This window comes from Anabrus simplex, chromosome 1 (assembly GCF_040414725.1).
Source record: "Anabrus simplex isolate iqAnaSimp1 chromosome 1, ASM4041472v1, whole genome shotgun sequence".
Classification (NCBI taxonomy): domain Eukaryota; kingdom Metazoa; phylum Arthropoda; class Insecta; order Orthoptera; family Tettigoniidae; genus Anabrus; species Anabrus simplex.
In genome coordinates, this window is record NC_090265.1 from 1,491,876,249 (window position 1) to 1,491,904,051 (window position 27,803).

A 27,803-nucleotide genomic window follows, 5' to 3' on the forward strand; every position below is an offset into this window, starting at 1 on the left:
ATTATAATAACAATTAAGAAATACTCTCACCTCTGTTGGTGGTCATCCGTATGGCAGAGAAGTGTATTCCATTCGTTCATTTATTTGTCCAGTCCAATAGCCCTTATTTTTGGCAGTAGTCTACTATGATCTACCTTATCAAAAGCCTTGGATAGGTCAATAGTGATGCAGTTCATTTGACTTACTAAATCTAAAATATCTGCTACATCTTGCTGGAATCCTACAATTTGAGCCTCACTGGAATAACCTTTCCTAAATCTGAACTGCCTTCTATCAAACCAGTTAGTAATTTCAAAAACGTGTCTAATATAATTAGAAAGAATGCTTTCCCAAATCCTATATGTAATAGATGCCAAGCTGACTGGCCTGTAATTATCCCTGTAGGGATTAATTGCAAAGTGTGAAATGTTCATACCTCATGCATTATACAGCAAAATATAGTCTTAGTGTACAAAAATGACTCAAATGCTGGAGACAAATATCAGGAAAGTCCTCCTCTCTCCCTAACAAGCCAAAGAACATCCCATTGATGGAACAGCACTAGGCTGTATTTGTGTGTGTTGGAGAGAGGAGGGACCAAGCAGGAAGGTATGACAGACGTTTGAAGGAGCGGAAGAACATGCTGGAAGCTTGTGGAGATATGGAAAATGTAGCAGTGATGACATCATCCGAAGTTGGCGAAGCAAATCGGCTTACAGTAAGGAAGCAGTCGCCAAGGAGTCCAGATGCACCGTGCCGCGAGAAAAAATGGTAAATTAAGTAGTAGTCCATTGACGAAATTTGTCAGACATAAGGTGAGTTCGTTTCAACATACTTTCATCATAAAGAGACAAAGACAAAGTCACCTCCGTACAGGCCATGAAGGCCCTTGAAGGAGTGGAAGGTAAAGGCTTCCACCATTGTTAACCGCGGCACGTGATGGGGTAGAGTGGTTAGCTCAACGCCTGGCTGTCTTTGCCCCCAGGAATTAACCTGGTACTCATTTTTGGTGTTGGCTGAGTGAACCTCAGGGCCATATGCACCTCCGGAAGTGGAAATCTTGTTTCTTAAATTTTACGACTTCCTGATGGGGATTCGAACCCACATCCTTCCGGGCGAACCGAGCATGCCTTTACCGCCTCAGCCAGGCAGCCCCTTTTATCATAAAGAGATCCACAAGAGAACCTAGTAATTGCCAGATCAAACTGACCACATTCTAGGCATTAAAAATATCTTATGGATAACCAGGCCTATAGTGGACCACATACTGATTTGGACCACGATTTGGCAATAGAATGAGTATCGGCAAGAATATAAAATGAAAAGAAGACAGCAAGCATCCAGAGGAAGGTTCAATATACCTGCATTAAAAAGTCTCCCAAGTTTCCTGAGCAACTAAATTAGAGATAGCTGCCGTTTAGGCAAAATGGCGCTGTGATTGGCCCAGTAAATGTAATAGTATGGTGCGGTATCTGACCGCAATGTCATCCGACCTCGTACTGGCTGTGTGAGCAATAGCTGACCACAGGTTAGACATGACACGAGTTCTCTGCGCATTTGACTGCGGCCTGATTATCAATGCCAGGCGTACGGGTCATTCCATTTCTGAAGTAAAGCAGCTAACAATGATGATTGTACTGGGCTTTACACAAGCCACCATGCACTCATGTTCCTTGAGTAAGTGGATTCAGGCAATACCACCACCACTGCCAGGGTAAACTGTTGTGGAGTACAACATGTAAAGATCATGCATATTATATGGGATCAGTGTATTAGTTTTTCTCCAACAGTAAATTAATTAACTTTGTAGAAGCATTTTCCAACGTGTTGGTACAGCCACTCTCAGCAACACGGTTAAAACACACCAGTGAGATTATTTATTTATCATTAAAAGAAATATCAATGTCTGTATAATTCTATGTAATTTTAGGATCATTATTTCATGCACATTAACATTCAAGACTGAAAAAATTTTCTACATTAGACAACCAAGTTTAACTTACTGTAATATCTACAATACATCTGTTACATTAAACACTGGCATCTCTAACAGAGCATTAACCTATTCAATACATACAGGACAAACGTATCAATCTCTTCAAGTAAATGTCCCAATTGGAAACATCTGTTGTACAAGCCATACAGGTTTGTAACAGGCAAGTAACAACTAAATGTATGGATGGATGTGCTCGGAACATAAGAAAGGACACAACGTGGCCATATTACAAAAATTCCCCATCAGTATTTACACTTGTGCTGAACTCTATACTGTACAATACACAGAAAAGAAAAATTATTCCTTAAATATCCAATAAGGGTATCAGTCTGGTCCAAGATAAATATGCTAATAACATAATTAAAAATCACTACCCACAGGTTCTTGGTTAAACATAATACTGAATCAATAGTTTGATTAATGAACAAAAGCAGCGAGTGACCTCTTAATTCATTTTAGTAATTAGAGTATGATCAAAACAATGACTTAATGCTGTAAGGACATGATGAACAAACCCTCATACTCATTTAGCTACCTTCACATTTTATACCAATCGGAACTATGTATGTTTCATTTTTCACACTCATTTCATTGCATACATTAACATCTAACTTTTCTTCTTCTTTAACCTTTTTAATTTCAGTAGAATCATCAGGAATTTTCCTCTTCTTAGCTGCTTTACAACACTGAGCTTCGTACATTCGTCTCATTTTCTTTACATCACTATCTTGTATTGTCCAATCAATACGTTTAACCTCTCTACTAACAATTTTAGTTGGGTCATTCTCCACCTTGAAGTCTGGGATTTCAAAATTCAATAACTCCATCAACAGCACCATAACTTCATCGACATAAGTATGTATTAAGAGGTCTGCTTTACGATCCTGGAAAAGTAAATAAGTCATAAACTTACTGAGACGTTAACACAAAACAAAGATGGGCTATAAATGTAGAGGCATAAATTATGACTTACAATAAGAAAATAATGGAGTAATGAAATATGTTTTTAAAAATTATGTGAAAATAAGAATAAACTGAGAGGGTGCTCACAACAGACTAACCATTATTTTATCACGACAGAGAAAAATCAACTTTTGCAAAAAAACCGATACCAACAGATGTTACATTTTCTTAACATTACTTTAATTTACTATGTACATATTCTTATCATCATCATTATATGCTACTATGATAGAATAGGGAAAAAAAAAAAGCAATAAGAAGGTGATCAGGAAATGCAGGTTTAGACCTACTACTTTTAAGGTGAACAAAATCTACTTTTGTATATACAGTAAAACTTGCTCAAAGCGGAATCGCAAGGGAGCAAAATATTTTTCTGAATTAGACAGTTTTCCGCATTACACAAAACATCACGATTTTTTGCCTTAAGACAGTAAACAGTAATTTGAAATATTACTTAGAACTTACCTGTGTTTGCCTACTAATTACGCTCGGTTATTCAGATTGATATACATAATACTGTAGTACACTGATTTGTAAATTATTATTACTTGCAGAATGATGCACAGCATTTCATTTTGGCACTCTCACAAAACTATATTATACTGTTTCAGAACACTGGATATACGCTCCTTGAACTTATTTTCATCACAAAACTCTATACAGTATTTCACAACACGAAGCTTTCTTTCACAGATCAAACAAAGAAACTTGTTTCCTCTTCTTTCTAATTGTGTCCTTCTGAATGTAGTCTTGAGCTCAGTATATTAGTTCAAAAAGCATGGAAGAGTTAGATGTAATGACAAATTGCTTTACGTCATAAAAGCACTGTGGGACTGTTCGTTGGTTCAAATCTTGTTTTGATTTCCATCGTCTTGTTCGTCTCCTTCTTCCATCTCCTCCTCATTCTCGGCCTTTCTCACTGCTAGAAGGGCTGTAGCTGATCCAAAATGTGGTGTGTCGTAAGTTGTTTATCATTTCGAATGAAGTTGTCTGGCTTGTAGGTAACTTTTCTTGCTTGACACAAGTTGGTTATTGCCGATGCATTTTCAAGCACTTCATTCGTTCCACCATCCGTATTATCACTCCCACCAAACACATGTGTCAGTTTGTCCAAACAATGACATTAATCACACCAGCACCAGAAATGCACAAATATTTTACGTAGGATTTCATCAGTTCCTAATATTTTCCATATTGTACAACTAGATTATATTTTTTGCATTGTACAACTAGATTATAAAGAATATTCTTTCATTTTTCGTTTCCATTTCTGCGTTGAGGAGACTCCGCATTATACAAAAGAAAGAACATTATAATGTTGTAAGCTTCACCGGGACTGAGAAAATATTCCGTGGTGGACAAGTTTCCACTTTGTTCAAGTTCCGCTTTGAGCAGATTTTACTGTAGTTAAACAGAGAAAATGTTCCATTATATGTGATACAATACAAGCATAAACAATGTTAAAAAACACATACATTAGATTCGGGTCAAATATAGAAAGATGGGAACAATGAAAGGAACATGTAATAGGAAAAACACAATGAAAGGTCAGTGCAGGAAGATGGAGAAATAGAAAGAAAACATAAAAGGACAAGGACAATCTACACATCCTCATACTTACTGCTGTCTGTAGGTATATTGTCTCTCTCCTCATCAATTCCAGTTCTTCTGCATCCAAATGATAAGAGTGATTAGACACAATCCTAACATTCATATCACAGAGAAACTTTGAATATATACAATCTCTGGTTTTACATTTTCCAGACCTCAAATCATAAAATACAATTCTGTACTTTGAAGTCCCACGGTAAGGAACAATCTCAATCCTACGAGTGATTTGTTTGAATATATTACGCACTTCTCTACTGGTGAGCAGAATGACTTGAAATTTTTGCGAAGTTATGTGCATTCCTAATGCGATAATCGATACATCGGTGGCCTAGCGGCAGTGAGAGTTGTAACACGTAGTGTTTGATACATCAAACCAGCAAGGTATAGCCAGGAATCAAGGTAAAACAAAACAGAAGGCATTTTGTGTGTTTTGTAACGCAGTGAATTACTTTGTTTTAGTAACTTTTCCAAGTTGTAAAGCATTGTGTAATGTACTCGTGGGGAAAAAACAGAATGCCTTTTCTCTGGATAAGAAAATGAAAATTTTGGAAGAAGTTGATGGTCACATGGAGACATGCGTGGACTTGGCTGCAGGACTTGGTCTGCATGTTTCTATGTTAAATACAATAATGAAGAAATTAGTGGAAATTGAAAACAGTTCTGTGCGTTGCAGCCCTTCCTTTTCAAAAGATCGCAAGTCCATGAAGGTGTCACCATTGGGAGAGATGGGAGTCCATCTGTACACGTTAGTTTAAGCAAGCCAGGGCTGCCAATGCAAACACTGATGGATCACATCTGGAGAGAAAGGTGTGATATACCTATAGCTATGCAGCTTGGGGTTGACAGCTTCAGAGCATCAAATGGCTGAATCGACTGATTCATGAGAAGACATAATTTTGTTAATTAGTCTGTTTCTGGGGAGAATGCAGTGTTGATCCTGCTACAGTCAGCGACTGGAAAGTCATTTTCTGCAGCTAATTGAAGGTTATGAAGCGAAAAACGTGTTCAACATGGACACTATAACCCTCAACCCAGCAAGATCCTAACCTTCAAAGATGACCCGTACCATTGTGGTATAAAATCCAAGCAGAATGTCACAGTTTTTCTGACCTGTGTTGTTGATAGACGTGAAAAGCTCCCTACTGAGTGAGTTGGCAATGCGGTTAGGGTTGTGTAACTGAGAGGTTACATTCGGGAGATGATGGGTTTGAATCCAACGGTCAGCACTCCTGAAGATGGTTTTCCGTGGTTTCTCATCCTTGTATTGCCACTAGCAAGTAAAAGCTCCCTCCACTTTTATTAGAAAATTTGACAAGCCTTGGTGCTTTAAAAATATAAGAAAGCTACCACCAAAGTACAGAGCCAATTTACAAGCCTGGATGACATGCATAATTTTTGAGGAGTATCTCATTCAGCTGGATCAACAAAGTTGTTTACCATTGTAAGATGCATTTCAACACACAAGGAATACAGATAGAGCTGTACTGAAAACTTGAGTCTTAAATTTTTGACACACACATGGTTTTTAAAGACATTAAATAAAATATTCAGAAAATTTTAAGGAGAGATCTTTTTATATAATTTTAAAGATTTTATTTACAACTGACAATTGAGGTTTTTAAAGCTGTAATCCTATTAGTGGGCATGTGTTAGATGACGAATTATAACATTTCTTGTATTTTTATTTGTAATATATTTGATATCAAATTAGTGGTATGTAATTTGATCAAGTCTGCAGAATATTTTGTGAAGTTTTTGTTGACGATGAAGAGAATGTAATGTAATGTAATGAAACATGAACAACAGATTAACTGATATGTATTAAACCTTGAGAGGGCACGTGATGTTTTGTCATTCAATGAGGAGTGACGGTCTTTCTGACCCTAAAAGAGTAAAGTAAAAACTATGGATGTCATTTTATCAACATGTTAATTTCTAGTTACATATCAAAGGAAGTATTGTTTGAGATTAAAGAAATGTGCTTAATAGCTGAATGAATACATATCAATCCTACGGAAATAGATTTTATTACAATGTCATGATTTACAGTGATTATTGCAATGAAACATTGCAATAATGTAGTAATTAGTAGAAATAAATACTTGCCCTCAATGCAGTCAAGCTAAAAACATGATGAAACATTACTTAACATAAATACTAAACAGAAATTAAGTTATTAAAATGAAAGAGGAAAGACAAAAAATAATACAAACTTACTCAAACTTTGTTTGGTGTGCGAACTTCAATATGTACTGTAATAATGAAAAGTACAGTAATATTTATAATACAACACAAACTCACAGCCGCGCGCCTCTAACTGCATGGCCAACTCGCCTGGTGATGCTGACTAACTGAAAGAGTGCAGGAGGAGATTAATAGAAAAACTATGGAATAGTAAGTGCAACATTAAGTGGATTACAGAAATCAAGGAAGATATGGATGAACTTCAAATTACAGTGGAAGACCTAAAAACCAAAACCGACAAAATCAGGAAACTCACAGACAAGCAAACCAGACTGCAAACCAGAATCAACAAACAGACAATAGGAAGGATGATTTCCGATGAAGAAGGATAAGATCAGAGAGAATGAAGAAGTACTGGGCTGACAGGAAACTGAAAAATTCTTTGTATAAAGTTGGCTAGAGTGGTCCAATGAAGGCCATAAAATGTAAATAATAATAATAATAATAATAATAATAATAATAATAATAATAATAATAATAATAATAATAATAATAATAATAATAATAATAATAACAACAACAACACAAACTAACTGCCAATAAAAAACCATATTTATAAATGATTATATTAATTTAAAAAATCTCGAAATGGCCTCTGAAAATGTTTGCGCTCGAACTTGCGCTGTTTCAGTTAGTCAGCATCACCGGGCAAGTTGGCTGTGCAGTTAGAGGTTCGCAGCTGTGAGCTTGCATCTGGGATATAGTAGGTTCAAATCCCACTGTTGGCAGCCCTGAAGATGGTTTTCCGAGGTTTTCCATTTTCACTGTACCTTAATTAAGGCCACGGCTGCTTCCTTCTAACTCCTAGGCCTTTCCTATCCCATCGTCGCCATAAGACCTATCGGTGTCGGTGCGACGTAAAGCCACTAGCAGAAAAAAAGTTAGTCAGCATCAGAATCCATTTTCCCTTCAGAGTAAGCACAACTTACACACACCCGAACGTGGCATGTTCTTTACAAATGTAATGTGAACATTTGCTGCGGTTTTTTTTTCCAGTCACAAATGTAACATCTTCCGGGCACACCTGTGTCCTTGGGAGGTAGGGTGGTTACTTCCACATTCCAGTCATTTCCCACAGCTTACGTTTCAGGGACCGGGGTAACCTTTTGTTCTGAAGATGTGACTTCAAGTGATCTTCATACAGTAAGACACTTGAGAAAATCTTTCTATTTCAACACCTGCCAACAGCTTTTCTGAACCACAGCCACACGTTCTCTGTTAGCCTTCATTATTATAAAACTGTTCAGCAGACTGAAAAATACATATAGTGGTCATCGATCGCATGTCCTAGCTGCTGAGTAATGGACTTTGCACTGATCATCCGTGTCTACTCCACTTTTAGTGGAGTCATAAAATGTGAGTATTTGGGCTTGTTTTATTTACCTTTCGATTGAGGATCTATTTCATCACTGTGGTGCATGGTAGACAGCAGCAAAACTACTTTACTTTTCTTTGGACAGTAAGAAACCAAATTCTTCTCTTCACTGGCCCCAAAAATGCTAGAATTAACTACTCGTGTGTTAGTCTGCAAGAAAATCGGAGGGATTCCCTTCTTATTTTTGCGGAGTGTTCCAACGGTATCAATCTATGATTCATTTAGAGATTAGAGGTGAGAGGTGCAGATGTATAGTAGTTGAGTAGTAACATTCCTACTGGAACCACTAATAGGCTGAATCAATCTCTCTACAACACTGTGTGCAGAATTGTCTAATTGGTATGGCTCAGGAGGTTGTTTTCCTATGTAACTATCCAATTTGACAGTGTAGAAAGTTTTTACACAGCACAGAGTATATATTTTTAGGCCATACTAAGCTGGCTTTTTTTTTTAATGCACTGTCAAAAGCTACACTGACCCTTGAAAGGCTCTAACATTTCATCTATTGTGACATACTCTCGCTTGGAGTGTAAGCACCAATACAGTTTTCCACATATGCTTTTGAAAATAGCTCTTATAGGGGGAAATTTGTTGAGTTTCTTTTGATCCGCTTGAGAATTTGCATCAACTCTCAGAGCTGTGACTAGGAACTTGAAACATTTTTTAAAATATTCATGCGTGTACGGAAATATTGCACTCCTGTGCCATCAGTACACCAAAGATCTTTCAAGTTGACTTGAGTTACCTTCAGAAGGGGGTCTACGTTGCTTCACGTCCATAGGTTTAACCACTACACTGCCCTACACGTGTCTCCCAGGTGGTGCTAAGAAAGCAACAGTGATAAGATGAGACCAAACTGTTGGAAATGACCTCTCGGTCAAATTGTGAACAAGAAGGAGATGTGTGGTCCTTTTCAGGATCCTCAAGTTTGTAGAATTGGACCATCGCTGCGCATTTGTCAATTGAATATCGAAGGGATTAGTCAAGCGAAATGTATCTTTCCAGGATTGCACTGAAATATGCAGTTGATGTCATCGTGCTTCAAGAAACACACACAGAAGATGAACTACAGTTACATAATAGGGAGGAAATTCCAGGCTTTAAATTGATAGCGTCTAAATATCATCAAAATTATGGCCTTGCAACTTATACATACATACATACATACATACATACATTATCATTATAGACTGTTATGCCTTTCAGCGTTCAGTCTGCAAGCCTCTGCGAATTTACTAAACGTCGCCACAGTCCTCAATTTGCAACTAGTGTTGTGGCCTCATTTAGTTCTATACCTCTTATCTTTAAATCGTTAGAAACCGAGTCTAACCATCGTCGTCTTGGTCTACCTCTACATCTCTTACCCTCCATAGCAGAGTCCATTATTCTTCTAGGTAACCTATCCTCCTCCATTCACCTCACATGACCCCACCACCGAAGCCGGTTTATGCGTACAGCTTCATCCATCGAGTTCAGTCCTAAATTAGCCTTTATCTCCTCATTCCCAGTACCCTCCTGCCATTGTTCCCTCCTGTTTGTACCAGCAATCATTCTTGCTACTTTCATGTCTGTTACTTCTAACTTATGAACAAGATATCCTGAGTCCACCCAGCTTTCGCTCCCGCAAAGCAAAGTTGGTCTGAAAACAGACCGATGTAAAGATAGTTTCGTCTGGGAGCTGACTTCCTTCTTACAGAATACTGTTGATCGCAACTGCGAGCTCACTGCATTAGCTTTACGACACCTTGATTCAATCTCACTTACTATATTACCATCCTGGGAGAACACACAACCTAAATACTTGAAATTATCGACCTGTTCTAGCTTTGTATCACCAATCTGACATTCAATTCTGTTGAATTTCTTACCTACTGACATCAATTTAGTCTTCGAGAGGCTAAATTTCATACCATACTAATTGCACCTATTTTCAAGTTCCAAGATATTAGACTGCAGGCTTTCGGCACAATCTGCCATTAAGACCAAGTCGTCAGCATAGGCCAGACTGCTTACTACATTTCCACCTAACTGAATCCCTCCCTGCCATTTTATACCTTTCAGCAGATGATCCATGTAAACTACGAACAGCAAAGGTGAAAGATTACAGCCTTGTCTAACCCCTGTACGTAGCCTGAACCAAGAACTCATTCTACCATCAATTCTCACTGAAGCCCAATTGTCAACATAAATGCCTTTGATTGCTTTTAATAATCTACCTTTAATTCCATAGTCCCCCAGTACGGCGAACATCTTTTTCCTCGGTACCCTGTCATATGCTTTCTCTAGATCTATGTAACATAAATACAACTGCCTATTCCTCTCGTAGCATTTTTCAATTACCTGGCGCAAACTGAAAATCTGATCCTGACAGCCTCTCTGTAGTCTGAAACCACACTGGTTTTCATCCAACTTCCTCTCAACGACTGATCGCACCCTCCCTTCCAAGATGCCAATGAATACCTTGCCTGGTATTCTAATCAATGAGATACCTCGATAGTTGTAGCAATCCTTCCAATTCCCTTGCTTATAGATGGGTGCAATTACTGCTTTTGCCCAATCTGAAGGTACCTTACCAACACTCCATGCTAATTTTACTACTCTATGAAGCCATTTCATCCCTGCCTTCCCACTATACTTCACCCAGGGGCGTATTCTCCTTGCATGCAAGGCATTCATTGCATGCGTTATGATAGGGCGAAGAACTCTCTGAAGTACGATTTGAGGTTGTTTCAACTCAAGTATTGACAATTTCATCTCTCAGAAGTTCAAAATTTCCGCGCAACTGCATTAGTTCCATTGCTCGACTACGTGTGGTGCTGGTGTAGTCTCGCCGTCTAATCCACTGTCGGTAGAAAGAGAAAGCAAATGGAGAATTTAAGGACGTAAGGCATTCAATCTGTAAATTGCATTCGATGGCAGACATAGTTCTGAAACCCTCCGAATGATGTCGCTGCAATTTAAATTTGATCACCATCCATGTGCTAACCTCTGCCATCTGTTAACAACTTGGAGAAAGTGTGCATCTCCAAGCTTAGAGCGAGCGGGAACCACTGATTACCCCCTAGCGAGAACCCAAAGTAACGAAACTGACCACTGTCACTGGGGTGATTTACTTCCATTGCTTGAGAAGTGGCGGACTAGGGGATTCATTCAGTGTGTGTTTTGTTGCCTAGTGAATTCATTAATTGTGTGTTGTTTCTGTACTATTCCTCGTGCTCGATGTTTTATGTATTAACGATGGGTGAGTCTAAAACCTCCTGCCTCTGTGGTGTAGTGGTTAGTGTGATTAGCTGCCAGCACCGAAGGCCCGGGTGGTTCAATTCCCGGCTCTGCCACAAAATTTCGAAAGTGGTACGAGGACTGGAGCGGGATCTACTCAGCCTCGGGACGTCAATTGAGTTTGATTCCCATCTCAGCCATCCTTGAAGAAGCTCTCCATGTTTTCCCGCTTCTCCTCCAGGCAAATGCCGGGATGGAACCTAACTTAAGGCCACGGCCGTTTCCTCCCCTCGCCCCACAAGGCCCCTGTTCAACATACCAGGTGAGGCCGCCTGGTCAAGGTTCTACTCCTTCTTCCCAGTTGTATCCCCGATTAAATTTAAATGTATCACGCTCCAGAGCGCTGCCCGTGAGGTGATAGAGGTGGGATCATTCACTGAGTTCGAGGGAAAAACCAACCCTGGAGGGTAAACGGGTTAAGAAAGAAATAACGAAAGAGTCTCTGGAAAGCCTTTTACAACCCGTTCGTTTGATGCAAATTTAACATTTAAATAAAAAAAGACACAGAAAACAATAATTCTATGTTCGCACGTTCAATCCAGAAACTTACAATAAAACTGCTTGACTCTCAGATACCTTTATATTGTTGAAAGATTTTGGTTCCTATAATGTGAGTTCCGATAGGACAGTAAATGCATTGGTGAGACTTGCGATTGAGTGTCTGGATAACTTTTGACTGCCGCGAAAAATAAGTTGCGAAGACTTTCGATGGAGCGGCGGTGCTTACAGGTCAGCTGAATGGTGTGCAAGCTAAATTAAAAGAAGTGGTTTTTGAGGCTGAATTCACTCACTGCTAGGCACACAAACTTAATTTAATTCTATCTCAAGCCGTGTCATGTGCTAAAGTATGTCGTATGTTCTTCGCAATGATGAGTTGTTTTGCGACATTTTTAGTAGTTCTTCTAAGAGAAACTAACCTGCTGGACAGTGTCCTCAAGAAAAGATTTCCTAAGCTAGCTCCAACAAGGTGGAACTATTCCAGCCGATTAGTACAGACCATGATATAGATGTTGATTCCCATAGGGAATCTGAAATATTTGTCCTGAATGAGCAAATTTATAATACCAATATAAATGGTCCGTTATTGGACATTATAAATTTTCCAGCTAGCTCATTCCTGGTTGCCAGCGTTTCGCCCTCGTGTGCTAGGGTGGGCTCATCAGTTGGTATCTAGCACACCTACCAATACGCTGGCTAGTGCATACCGTGGAGGCCACTGCGTAGGCTAACTGGAGCCACCGACAGTGCCAATGCACTAAGAGACTTTGTCTCATCACTAAAAATTGATGCCTGCTTGGCCATCAGATGATATAGATGTTGATTCCCATAGGGAATCTGAAATATTTGTCCTGAATGAGCAAATTTATAATACCAATATAAATGGTCCGTTATTGGACATTATAAATTTTCCAGCTAGCTCATTCCTGGTTGCCAGCGTTTCGCCCTCGTGTGCTAGGGTGGACTCATCAGTTGGTACCTAGCACACCTACCAATACGCTGGCTAGTGCATACCGTGGAGGCCACTGCGTAGGCTAACTGGAGCCACCGACAGTGCCAATGCACTAAGAGACTTTGTCTCATCACTAAAAATTGATGCCTGCTTGGCCATCAGATGATATAGATGTTGATTCCCATAGGGAATCTGAAATATTTGTCCTGAATGAGCAAATTTATAATACCAATATAAATGGTCCGTTATTGGACATTATAAATTTTCCAGCTAGCTCATTCCTGGTTGCCAGCGTTTCGCCCTCGTGTGCTAGGGTGGGCTCATCAGTTGGTACCTAGCACACCTACCAATACGCTGGCTAGTGCATACCGTGGAGGCCACTGCGTAGGCTAACTGGAGCCACCGACAGTGCCAATGCACTAAGAGACTTTGTCTCATCACTAAAAATTGATGCCTGCTTGGCCATCAGATGATATAGATGTTGATTCCCATAGGGAATCTGAAATATTTGTCCTGAATGAGCAAATTTATAATACCAATATAAATGGTCCGTTATTGGACATTATAAATTTTCCAGCTAGCTCATTCCTGGTTGCCAGCGTTTCGCCCTCGTGTGCTAGGGTGGGCTCATCAGTTGGTACCTAGCACACCTACCAATACGCTGGCTAGTGCATACCGTGGAGGCCACTGCGTAGGCTAACTGGAGCCACCGACAGTGCCAATGCACTAAGAGACTTTGTCTCATCACTAAAAATTGATGCCTGCTTGGCCATCAGATGATATAGATGTTGATTCCCATAGGGAATCTGAAATATTTGTCCTGAATGAGCAAATTTATAATACCAATATAAATGGTCCGTTATTGGACATTATAAATTTTCCAGCTAGCTCATTCCTGGTTGCCAGCGTTTCGCCCTCGTGTGCTAGGGTGGGCTCATCAGTTGGTACCTAGCACACCTACCAATACGCTGGCTAGTGCATACCGTGGAGGCCACTGCGTAGGCTAACTGGAGCCACCGACAGTGCCAAGCAGGCATCAATTTTTAGTGATGAGACAAAGTCTCTTAGTGCATTGGCACTGTCGGTGGCTCCAGTTAGCCTACGCAGTGGCCTCCACGGTATGCACTAGCCAGCGTATTGGTAGGTGTGCTAGGTACCAACTGATGAGCCCACCCTAGCACACGAGGGCGAAACGCTGGCAACCAGGAATGAGCTAGCTGGAAAATTTATAATGTCCAATAACGGACCATTTATATTGGTATTATAGTACAGACCATCGCGGAATATGGTGTTCCTCTCCAAGAGCTTTACGAACGTATTTTGGAGGAACCTGGGAACTGGGGTAACATTGCAATCAATGAGGTAAGCGGGTTTCTTGCGAAGTTGATAGAATTTCAGTTCAATTTTCTTCTGAATATTTTTACTGAAATGTTTTCATTGACTGATGTCACATATAGGCCTAACATCCTTCAAGCGCGCGGCTGTGAGCTTGCATCCGGGAGATAGTAGGTTCGAATCCCACTATCGGCAGCCCTGAAAATGGTTTTCTATGGTTTTCCATTTTCACACCAGGCAAATGCTGGGGCTGTACCTTAATTAAGGCCACGGCCGCTTCCTTCCAACTCCTAGGCCTTTCCTATCCCATCGTCGCCATAAGACCTATCTGTGTCGGTGCGACGTAAAGCCCCTAGCAAAAAAAAAAAAAATAAATAAATAAATAAATCCTTCAATCTAAGACCCTAGACATCGCGTTTTGCACCAGCGAAGTGAATTCATTAGAAACTAAAGTGTCAATAATGCGAAACAGTGGATTTGCTAATGTCTGGGACAGAACGGAAGAGACATTTGATCCACCAATGAAAATTCTAGTACAGTTAAAATATCGCTTCTGTTCATTAGGAGATTTGTCCTTTACTGAAATGCTTGAGTGTAAGAAATTTTAATTTTTCCTGGCGATTTTCGTAAGGTGCAATTCAATAAATTGATTGAAGTCTGTGGGAAATACTTTGATACAGTACGACTTAAATCCGAATTGAGGGCAATGTTCACTTCTGAACAGTTCAAAGATAAGACTGTGGCTCAAATCCAGACCAGTGGTCTCCACAGCGGTCTTCTCGAGCTTTATAAGTCAGAGTCGTCTCTCTGCATTAGGAATGATGTCTATGGAAAAGGATCTTCTTGTTGAAATAAAATCACGCGAGCACTTTTGCAGTGACGTCACCAACGAATTCTGCAAAGATAATTGCAGGGTCAAGTAATTAGGAGTAGTAGAATTGGAATATACTTACGGCACAACATTGTGCTACTGTTTCGTTACTAGTTGCATGCCTCGGTGGCGAATCCAGAATACGCCACTGACTTCACCATTTCAGGTCTATCTATTCCTGCTGCCTTATGACAATGGAGTTTATTTACTATCCTTTCCACTTCCTCAAGCATAATTTCACCAACATCATTTTCCTCCTCCCCATAAGCTTGGCTGTTCATAACACCACCAGGATGATTTCCTCTTACATTGAGAAGATGTTCAAAATATTCCCTCCACCTCTCCAGTGATTCCCTGGGATCTATTATGAGTTCACCTGAATTACTCAAAACACTGTTCATTTCCTTTTTCCCTCCCTTCCTAAGATTCTTTATTACTGTCCAGAAAGGTTGCCCTGCTGCTTGACCTAGCCTTTCCAGGTTGTTACCAAAATCTTCCCATGACTTCTTTTTGGATTCAACAACTATTTGTTTCTTTCATTTACATACAAATCCCTGTCTGCCTCAACCCTTGTTTGGAGCCATTTCTGATAAGCCTTCTTTTTATGTCAGGAATTATATAACAAATTACCATTTACTAATCAGTAAACACTGAAAATGACATTTTTACTACTACAGTTAACACTTAAAACTTGACAATAGTTAATGTGTACAAGCCACCAGATATTACTTGGCCGAATCCTCCTATACCTTCTCTGCAGTATTTCAACAGTCATGATCATCTTTGGCGATATAACAAGGATGACTCTAATGGTGAAGTTCTTGTGGACTGGATGGAAACTGAAAATCTGAATCTGATTTTTGATGCTAAGGACCTGCCTACCTTTCAATCAGCTCGCTGGTCTCGAGGCTACACCCCAGATCTTTGTTTCACAAATCGGCTTTATAATCCACACAATCAAGTTCGACGTACAGTGCTCAACGATTTCCCACATAGTCAACACAGGCCTGTTCTCTTGGAGGTTGGGATGTCTATACCTGTTGTTCAATCACATCCTAAACCGAGGTGAAAAAAAAAAAGCCAACTGGACTGAATTTGCAAAGCAAACAGACTCCAATATAAGATGGATCAAACCAACATACAACAACTACAGCAGATTTGTAGGGGTTATAAAAGGTACAGCCAGACAATGCATCCCTAGAGAATATCGTAAGGAGTATATCCCTGGCTGGAGTTCAGAGAGTGAGGAATTACTAAGAGAATATGAAGAACATCCTAATTCCGACAATGCAGCTGGTCTTCTCCAGTCCTTGGATGAAAGTCGAAGAAGGATTTGGCATGAAACAGTGGAATCCCTAGATTACACCCATTCTAGCAGGAAGGCCTGGTCTATAATTAGGAAATTGGACTCTTCAAACCCTGCAACTAAAAAATCAAAAGCAGCCATCACTCTGAATGATTTTGCTAATCATCAGGGGCCTTATTTTTTGGTGAAATAAAACTGTTGATTTCGGTGTTAAAACTGACACTATTTCAGTAGGTATTTCGTGAAATAAATTGTTATACTGATCGATGTTTCCTGCCAAATCTTCCTTGTAGTAGCGTATGGCGTAAATGTAACTAACTTTGTGATAAGGGGTTTTAAAGTAAACTCTTGTAATGTATCATTGTTACTAAATCTTAGAAAAACCAAATATGCAAACTGTTATAGAAATAAATATATAAATCACTGATACTTTGAAATGAAGTTAGGTGATCTGCCCTGTGATATACATTTATACATAGCCTACATTTTCAGACGTTGAATTACTTGTCTCCAAAGTACAAACTAAGCATGGTATCAACATTATCAGGATGCAGAGTTGTGCGACAGTCAGAAAGTGTCTTTGTGTAAGCAGAGAAGCTCCTCTCGCTGACCACATTAGATGTTGGAAACCATAATGCTTGTGAACACTTAGATGCAAATTCACTGTGGTCTTTAATAAAACCTCCTAAAACTTTGCTAACACTGTCTTCTTTCATTTCCTCAACCAGATGTGCTTTCATTGCATTTTGCAAAATCATATAGCTCTGGAAGGTGTTCATGGATATACTCTTTTTCCCGGTCGAAGATGAGTAGCTCGGATGGTTAAAGCGCTGGCTTTCTGACCCCAATTTGGCAGGTTCGATCCTGGCTCAGTCCGGTGGTATTTGAAGGAGTTCAAATACGTCAGCCTCGTGTCACTAGTTTACTGGTACGTAAAAGAATTCCTGCGGGACAACATTCCAGTATCTCAGCGTCTCAGGAAAATGTAAAAGTGGTTAGTGGGACATAAAAACAATAACATTATTACTACTCAAACAGGCGATTTATATACAATAGGCCTACCAATACCGTCATATTTTACAGTAAAGACAGTATTATTTATCTTTCCTTTTATATTCATTCTCTTCCTTATGCCAGGATTATCCTATTTTTCTATGTTGGCTTGCATGAATGCTTTTTTTGTGTCTATTACAAATTGCTCTCTATAATTTTTCAACACCTTTACGATCTGTAAAATATCGCCAATTGTTATTTGCCGCTTTGAATTATGTTCATTTGCTTCATTCTGATTCTCTGCAGTGTATATCGCACGTTTCAACTTTACAAATATTACCGGTACACTATTGATGCATTAGAATCTTTCTTGCAGCATCAAATACATAGAACCCCTCACTGTAGTATTCTTCGGCCCTCGAAAAACCTGTTGTGACTTCAGTTTTCGGCATTTTTATACTTAAATGTTGGACATTTGCCGATAGATGTTCGTAAGTAACGAACTCTCATTGCGCACTGCTGTATCTACGACCGGTCTTGTATCTTGTTACGAGCACAACGCTATTTGATGTAATCGATAACAGATATTAATTTTTATCGACTGCCTTAGAGATCACAGAACTGAATACACATACTTTCGATACACAGTGCGTACCGCTTTATGTGCGTTTGTGTGGAGAATATACAGCGGTATCAAGCAAATGAGAAGGAAACTACGATAGTCAAGTTCTCAGAAGCATTTACACGTTTATTGGAGAGCTCTTCCGGTGCCATTTCGCATTTTTCGCACCAAGTGGTGTATATTTCGCAATTATTTGCGCAATTCGTGCAATAAATCAAATTTTGTGATATTTCGCGAGTTCATTTTGCTAAAATACGGTATTTTTAGTACCTGGGAAGTCATATATAGACAAGAAAGAAGAGATCAAAAAAACTTGTGGATATCGTTATTACCAAAAAATACGGCCCCTACTAATCATCTAATATCAGTTTCCAAAACACAACAGACAAGCAAACCAAAAAGGATATCAAATTAAAGTTGAACATCAAGAAAAGAGCAGCACTGCAGTCTTCTGAATTCTCTACTCCATTCAAAGAAGGGGAAACTAAAGTCGCAATAAAAAGTATGAAACTTGGAAAAGCTGGAGGATTTGATGGAATTTATCCTGGATTTTTGGCTCATTGCAGACCAGGCACAATAAAATGGTTAACCAACTTCTTCACTAATATTCTGCAAACTGGAAATTTTCCTGAAAATTTTGATGAAGAAAACAAGGATAATAGCCATACTGAAACCAAATAAAGATCCATCTAAAGTGGAAAGCTACCGTCCAATAGCACTTCTCAGTGTCACATATAAACTCCTTCAGTGAGTGATCTACAATAGAATTTATGAAACAATCAACAGCTACATTTCTATAGAGCAAGCCGGATTTAAACCCGGAAGGAGTTGTAATGATCAAATACCGTCTCTCACCACGTATATCGAAAATGGATATGAGAGGAAATCAGTAAGCATGGCTGCCTTTTTTGGATCTATCAGCTGCCTATGATACTGTTTGGCGAGGAGGACTCCTTCCAAAAATTTTTGAGTGTTATCCCATGTTGTAAACTTACGGCCTTACTTAGCAATATGCTTAGTAATAGGTACTTCCAGATCTAGATAATGACAGAAGTAGAGTGTTTAAATTAAACGATGGTTTACCTCAAGGATCAGTCTGTACATATACGACTTCCCAGACACATCCTCAAGAAAATTCATTCATGCTGATGACATTTGTTTGGTGACTCAGTGCTCCAACTTTTCTGATGTTGAAACTACTTTTGCCAGTGATCTGGAAGCCTTGGATGTATACTTCAAGAAATGGTGCCTTCAGCTAAATCCTCAAAAAACAGTTATATCTACATTCCACTTACGCAACAGACAGTCTAATTACAAACCAACAATAAAATTCTGAGGTCAAGTGTTGCAGTTCTGCAGTACACCAAAATACTTGGGAATAACACTTGATAGAACTTTGACTTTCAAGCAACATCTCTCAAATGTAGCTGCTAAAGTTAAAACCAGAAATAATATTCTTCAGAAACTTGCTGGTACATAATGGGGAGCCAATACTCATGTTCTAAGTACAACAGCATTAGCCTTATCATATTCTGTTGCTGAATACTGCTTCCCCTCTTGGATCAATACTGTTCACACTAAGAAGATTGATATACAACTCAATCAGGCAATGCGCATAATCACGGGATGCATTCGGAGCACGAACACGCTATGGCTTCCTGTTCTCAGCAATATTCCACCTCCAGCCCTAAGACAATCAGAAGATCTCATAAAGGTTTGGAAAACATTCAGCTGAACCCCCAACTACCCATCCATCAAGATATTACAAACACTGAACATCAACGACTGAAATCAAGGAAACCACCCTGGCGTACAGCAACAGATCTTGAGAGAACCTCTTTTCATGTTAACAGTTCATGAAAAGCCCAGTGGGATCAGTCTTCAGTAGTCAACAAACATCTAGTTGAGAATCCTTCTAAACGCGTACAAGGATTTGACCTTCCAAGGCGACAGTGGAGAATCATCAATCGGATAAGAACTGGACAAGGCAGATGCAGTTATCTATTGTGCAAATGGGGTTGGACTAGCTCTGCAGTTTGTGATTGTGGTGCCTCTTCTCAGTCAATCCACCACATTGTTGCTGCCTGCCCAATGCGAGCTTTCAAATGACCGCTAATGGACATTCACCGCACATCATATGAAGCAGTTGATTTTTTATTTTACAAGCTGCTTTACATCGCACCGACACAGATAGGTTTTATGGTGACGATGGGATGGGAAGGGGCTAGGAGTGGGAAGGAAGTGGCCATAGCCTTAATTAAGGTACAGCCCCAGCATTTGCCTGGTGTGAAAATAGGAAACCACGGAAAACCATCTTCAGGGCTGCCGACAGTGGGGTTCGAACCCACTATCTCCTGAATACTGGATACCGGACGCACTTAAGCGACTGCAGCTATTGAGCTTGGTAAAAAAAAAAAAAAAAGAAGCAGTTGATTGGGTCAAAATACCAGACCTAGAGTTGTAATATTGTACGGACTTGTGTCTACGCACATTTATCCTGAAACTATCTATATATACATACATTCATCATATGATAAATAAATAAATAAACCTTCAGAAGTCCTGCCATATAAAAAAGATCAATAACAGTTTTATTTCTGTCTTATTCGTGTTTAACATATCACATCACAATCACGGGAGTAAACAGGCTGAACTTTATCGATTCTTTGATTAGTAAAGAATTTTGTCTAGCATATCCTCTGTAAAAAATAAGTTCCAAGTTTCTAGAGGATTAATTGTTGTTGTTAGTATTATTATTATTATTATTATTTATTTTCCATAAATTGTAGATACAATTCAGGGATGGTGAATGGAGAAAGGGCATAGCCCCACATACACGAATGTGCATCCATCCCCACTTAAAATTACACATAATGTGCTTATATACAGTTACCATATTTACATAGACATACACTGACTGAGCAAATGTCAACGGATAGCGGAGCACTGATGCGCTGGTGTGTTGTCTGCGCACCACACGACCCCTGTGCCAGCGGCAGTTGTATAGGAGACCTTGTGAGCAGTGGCTGTGTATGTGACAGGTATAACATGGAACATCGTCGTGAGCTGACACCGTTCGAATGGGGTATGGTGGTCGGTGCCCGACGGATGGGAAGTGCGATTTCGAAAGTGGTGCGGGAATTCGGCTTCACGCGATCAACAGTGTCCAGGGTGTATCGTGAATGGTTGAATGCGGGTGTCACTGTCAACAGACGAACGATCGGCCGTCCAGCCACCCTCGATGACCATGACCGGCGACATCTGAAACGGATTGTCAATAGTGACAGGCGGGCAATCGTGCAACAAATTATGGCTCAATTCAACACAGGCCGTGCTAGACACATCTCCCAGTGGACAATCCGTAGGAACATGGGTTCTATGGGGTATGGGAGCCGGCGCCGCATGTGAGTGCCACTGTTAACCCAACGTCATCGGGCACAACGACGCGCATTTGTTGCCAGTCACCAGGGATGGACACTGGAACAATGGCGTAACATGATATGGTCGGACGAATCATGATTACAACTGCACCATGCTGATGGGAGGCACCATGTATGGCGCAGACCACATGAAGCGATGGATCCCACCTGCCTCGAAGGTGTGGTCCAGGGCGCTGGTGTCTCTTATGGTCTGGGGTGCATTTTCCTGGTATGGAATGGGCCCCCTAGTTGTTCTGGAAGAGACTTTGAATGGTATGCGGTATGTTGAGCTGCTCGGAGACCATTTCCACCCATTTTTGGCCTTCCAGCGCCCAGACGATTCTGCAGCGTTTCAAGATGATAACGCGCCGCCACATCGCTCCCACGTTGCCCGCGAATGGTTCCAGGAATATGCAACGGAGGTCCAACGACTGCCATGGCCACCCAGGAGCCCCGATATGAACCCTATCGAGCATATCTGGGATGTCCTGGAATGCAGGCTCCGTGCCATGGATCCTGCACCCACGAACAGACCAGCATTGGCGGCCGCTCTGCGAACGATTTGGTGTCAGCTGCGTCCAGAGGACTACCAGGGACTTGTCGGCTCACTTCCACGGCATCTCACTGCAGTTTACAGGGCCAGAGGAGGCCCCATACACTATTAGGTGACTATCCCATGACATTTGCTAAGTCAGTGTATATTTACATAACATTCACAAGACCTGTTCAAGATAAGTAATATACACTTCAGCTAGGCTGGCTCATTCATACCCACATACAGTCTCACTCACTTGGGATCACATAAACTTTCATCTGTCCTCCCACGCATACTAAATATTCACACAGTAGAAAATTATGTTATGTAGTACAGAAGGTTTTGTTATATATACATTCTTTTTAGCTCTTCACAAAATTTTTCTGCAGGTAGTTCTTTTATCTGTGGTGAGAGTTCATTCCACAGCCGAGTAGAACAAATAAAGAAGCCACTTCTTTATGATGCTGTTCTTGCAAACAGAGGGAAAACACCACGACCTCTTTGAGCGGAACGATAGCTCAGCTGTAAGTGGTCGGAAAGGTTTATGTGAATGTTACCTGCGAGGGATTTTCTCAGAAAAGTAATATCTATATGTTTATAGAGAGCTGTAATCGAGGCAGTGACCTGGCAGTATTTAAATGACCGTGTTGAGTAATTAGTCGTTCTGCTCGCAGTGAACTCCCTCTAGTTTCGTCATGTTCTCCACTGTAGAGGGGTGCCGGGAAGTAGTGTTGGCTACTGAGTGTATGATTCGAAGAAGTGCATCGAATCATTTAAGTGTCCGAGTGAATCGATTCACAGGAACGGCGAGCGCACGGTACACGATTCAGTTTACTCGCAGCAGGCAGTGCTGAGTGGCTCATTCATGGATCAGTGAGAGACAACACACATTGCTCAGTACCGGGACACTGGACATTGGTGGGGAGCCAAACTTTCGTTGCAGCAAGACATACAGAGCCATGGCACATGGAAAGAACTGTACGCAATCAAGGATCAGTGAAACACAACACACACAAGGTTCATTAATGGTACACTGGACATTGGTGGGGAGCCGAACGGACTCCCGCTCTCAGCTCATTTGAAAATAATATACACTTCCATTCACTGTTCTCTTGTTACAAGGAGGTATAAATAATAGATGGATTTACTTGCAGTGTTATAAAGGTAGTTAAAATATAATTCCAAAGTAACTAGCTAGTAAATAAGTAGGATATTAGGTTATTCTATTTATTAGTTTAATGAATCAGTAGTATAACTTAGTTGACATTTGAAAATTAATTCAACTCAACCCTCCAGCCTACCTTATGAATGAAAGTCATACTTATGACCACTCGAAATTGTCACTGCATAAGATTTCAATAATCGAATCACGAGATCACCGGTGTATGTGGACAGTGAGTAAGTGAGCCGACTGATGCAATAACTTAAATAAAAGGATGAATCAGAAAACTACAGGGCTACTGTGTGTCTCAAGTAGCCTATACAAAATATGACAATTTAAAAAAATCCTCTGCTGATAGAAAAAGACATATTTTCAAAGATGACCGAGTGAGATGACCTTGCTGTTAGGGTCGTTTAGCTATGAGCTTGCATTTGGGAAATGGTGGGTTAGAATCCTACCGTCAGCAGCTGTTAAGATAGTTTTCCGTGGTTTCCCATTTTCACATCAGGCAAATGCTGGTGTTATATCTTAAGCAAAGCCACGGCCGCTTCCTTTCCACTCCTAGCCCATTGTTGCCATAAGACCTGTCTGTGTCGGTACGAGGTAATGCAACTTATTTGATTTATATTTAATATGTAGGCTACTTATTGCAAACACAGATATTTTTTAATTCTGTATACTCTGTATAATGGAGTTGTGACTTTCAGAGAACTGTGGGAAAACTATAAGTTAGTGTTTAAAATTTGAGTTATGTCAGTTCTTCGTATTATTATTATTATTATTATTATTACTATTATTATTATTATTATTATTATGATGCAAGTTTTGTACTGTAATATAAGGAGCATGTATACTACTGCACAAGTAAGTTACCTACTTTTTTTCCTGCATTTCATTTTTTAACTTATTTGTTTTTTATTGTGCACTTACAGTAAATACAGATGAAATTTCCATGTTCTTTGAGGTCATTTAAGAAAAGACTAGGCAAATAATTGATAGGGAATCTCCCGCCTGGGCGACAGTCCTAAATGCAGATCACTGATGATTGTGTGTAGAGATATTTTTTCATCTAATTCTATATACTTATTTAATGGAGTTGTCACTGTGGGGGAAAGGCTTTGTAGCATCTGAAAGCTAGATGACGCGTGGGAAAGCAGTTCATAGAATGAAGACCAGATGGCGGCAGCGAACACTGAATGTTGTACCGTACACAGATGCAATAGGAACGGTGACTCTAATGTGCCGTGAATCGGATCACTGTATCGATTCAGTAACGTGAACAGAATCAAATGAATTGATTCAGTAAAATGAATCGAATATCCCATCACTACCAGGAAGGAAGCCCGTACAACAGTACTGACCATACTAATGCCCAATAGGCTGTCTGAACTGCTTTCTTTCTGGCTCCCAGTAGAGATCTGTGGATGAATCTCAAGACTCTGTACGCTTTGCACCTTTTTTCCTCAACATGCCTGTTCCATTTTAAATTGTCGCAAATATGAATGGGAAGCAATTTTATTGCGTTGCAAGGTATCAGGTTTTTACCACAAAATGAAATCTGGCATTATAACAGTTGATCTTGCTCCAGTTAAGCGGATATATTTACATTTCCGTACACTTATAAGCATTCTATTTATTTTGCACCACAGAGCCACATTATCAAGATCTGATTGTAACCTACTAAGCCCTTATCGAAGTGCTCATTTAATTAATCAGTCATCTACTCGAACGTATAAAGAAAATTTTATTTTATTAAGTATTAGTAACTGGACGAGAACATCTACATTCAACAGCCCTTGTTGCAATTTGTGCAGGGAGCTTGGAGCTCGGGTTTGTTTGCTCGCCAGCTAAGTTTAGAAGGAGGAATTTTGACATCACGTACACAAAGCAGAACAAGGAAACAATAGAACTCCAACGGCCAGACCAACGGACAACATTTCAGAGGCCCGGCGAGAGGCTAGAGGAACTGCAAATATATGTCTGAAGTAAGCGTTGGGTACGCGATGTGTTGAGCCAATGAAATGATACAGCCACAGTCAATTTGGCTAGGCATTGGTCTATGTGAATGATGACCCCGATCGAGCATACAACGGCGTCTTAGAGGATGAATTGATAAAAGCGATGAGCAAGTGAACTAGCTACCCTATCATTCGACGAGATTCTGTCCAGGTAACATCGAGAGAAGTATTATTTACGCGAGTACGGGTCAGAACTTATGTTTCTTGATCGTGTGGGGGACTTGAACTTTGGTTTAAGACGCTCAGTCTTCATTTCAATTATTCAAGATGTTAAACTTTTGAGAATAGCTTTTATTTTTTGATTTTCCAGAGGGAAGAACAGTTTCCAGATAGTAGTCATTCAATGTTTAGTAGCTTGCCGGTGTATGAGGACATCAAATTCAGTAATTTCCAGTCCAGCATTTAAATGGGGAAATATCTGACCTAGTTATGGGATTAGATAAGAGAAGTTGTTCCGCGACTGAATGGGAACTGGTTTCACGGTCAGTGGAAATTACCCCAGCCGTAGTATTCTAGTAGCTGGCTGGGTTTATCTTAACCTAGTTTTCTGCGTCGTGGACGAGGGGATGTTTTAAGAACAACATCCAGGAGCAGCGACGGAGACTACCAGATCACCACTTCAACGCCAGGAGAATGAAGACCCAAGGACTGACCGGTTCTTTACTGAAGGCACTACTTTCAATATGGCTGGCTAAAATGATGGGGTTGCCGGCTGTCCTGAAAGGCTGGCGGCGATAAGTCAACAAAATAGATGAGTACAGAATTTTCAATGTAATTATGGGAGTGTGAACGTGTTTTAATGTTGCAAAAGGGGATAAGTTTGTTTTAATATTTAATTTCAGTAGATTTAGCTTTTGTTTGGAAGGACTACCTCCTTTGTTAGGAAACTTGTTAATGTAAATATAATTGTAACGTAAATGTGGACTGTTTGCATAAGGTCACAGCTTGCTTTTCTTTCCATTTTACGCAGATTTTTAGCTGAGTGGTTAGTGTCATTTCATTTACAAGTCATTTTCTTATTTTGAGCCTCATTTATTTTGATTTGTTTTTCTTTGATGTTTGAGACGCAGTGTACGTCTCGGGGCTTAATTGTAAATGAGGATTTAAATTTAATTCAATTCAACGCCAGGAGAATGGAGACCCAAGGACTGACCGGTTCTTTACTGAAGGCACCACTTTCGATGTGGCTGGCTAAAATGATGGGGTTGCCGGGTGTCCTATGTGTGATTATGTGTGATTATGAGTAAGAGGATGTGTTCCTCATTAGGAAAGGTCTGCATCTTCAAGTTTTTATGACTTGCTTCAGGTAGACTGTATTGGCTCAACACAACTAAGGTTAAGTTATAAGGAGATTCCCACCTTCCAATACTTAGTTTTATTAATTACATGATATAATCAAGCTTAATCTCTAGGACATGTTTCGTTCCGATTGTTAATGTATTTAATGGGAGTTCAAAGTGTACGGAAACATGCCATCTCGTTTTCAGGGATTTATTGCATGATGTGTGAATGAGTATGTGTAAGACGGTGGAGTTCGGATCCACAAATTTGGATAGCGTCATCTTCACCACTATTTTGAATATTAAGATGAGTTTCAGATTAGTAATTGTGTCACGAGTTCCTCGAACCTAGTTTCGTATTTAAAGTTCCGAATAATTAGAATCAATTTTCTGTAAATTTTTTTATTATTATTATTAATGCAAGTTTCTCGAGTTGTAAGCTTGAGATATTTCCATAACTTTCCGATGTTCACACATGATTGATTGTCTACGTGGCAATTTCTTAGCTTCAGATTATTATATTTTTTACAGAGTTGGCCGCTTTATTATTCATGTTTAACTTTACGAGCGCGAGTACTTTGATTTGTGACCAGCGTGGTCTTATTTCTTTTCATGCGAACGAATGTTAGACGATATTGTTTTATATACTTTTTCAGTTTTGGCAACTTTAGACATGTGATATGGCTTAGTGTGATTATGAGTAAGAGGACGTGTTCCTCATTAGGAAAGGCCTGCATCTTCGTGTTTTTATGACTTGCTTCAGGTAGACTGTTGAGCAGCGTGTGTAAAGGGTTGGACCCTGTGTTTTGATATTTGCTGCATTATTTTGGGAGACTGAATCTCCGCTTTTGAGTAATTTCGCCGTGTGTTGGCGAGGGTGATATGCGTGTCTACCAAGGAGAGTTTAATGGTCTGTACTTCATGATGATTTTATTGGTTTTTATCTATGTCACTACGTGTGCCAGTAGACGAGATTTTCATATCGTAACGTTTTTGTTCGGATTTTCTTTTATGATATAATCGCGCTGAGGAACATTTGTGTCGTGATTTATTTCAGAAACCAATGCTGATATATGTGCTGAAAGTTAAAGCCTACTGTGTTATTTTTCTATGAGTTTGTGTCATATCATTTATTTCAGGAATCTATGTTGATTTGTGCATGTCGTTATAAAGTCCGCCAGTTGATTGATTTTGTGTCAAGTAATTTATTTCAGGAACCTACGTTGAATAGGATGTGTTGCTTAAAGTGTAAATTTATTTCCTTATATTTTTCATCGAGTGTTTGAGTAAGTGAAAGTTGTGTAAATGCCGCATGCTTTTCTTGGTGAGCCCTGGAAAATATGACATCACGTTTTTGTTTCTTTG

General features: G+C 39.8%; 1 protein-coding gene across 1 annotated transcript in view; it reads right to left on the reverse strand.

The window, feature by feature from the left end:
- Positions 1-243: 243 nt before the first annotated feature.
- The window catches only part of Sirt6 (sirtuin 6), a 126,399-nt gene continuing 98,839 nt past the window's right edge, over positions 244-27,803 (reverse strand). The window contains exon 6 of the mRNA XM_067153254.2: positions 244-2,859. Coding sequence (XP_067009355.1) covers positions 2,503-2,859 — 357 coding nt within the window. The 3' untranslated portion in view covers positions 244-2,502. The remainder of the gene's footprint in view (positions 2,860-27,803) is intronic.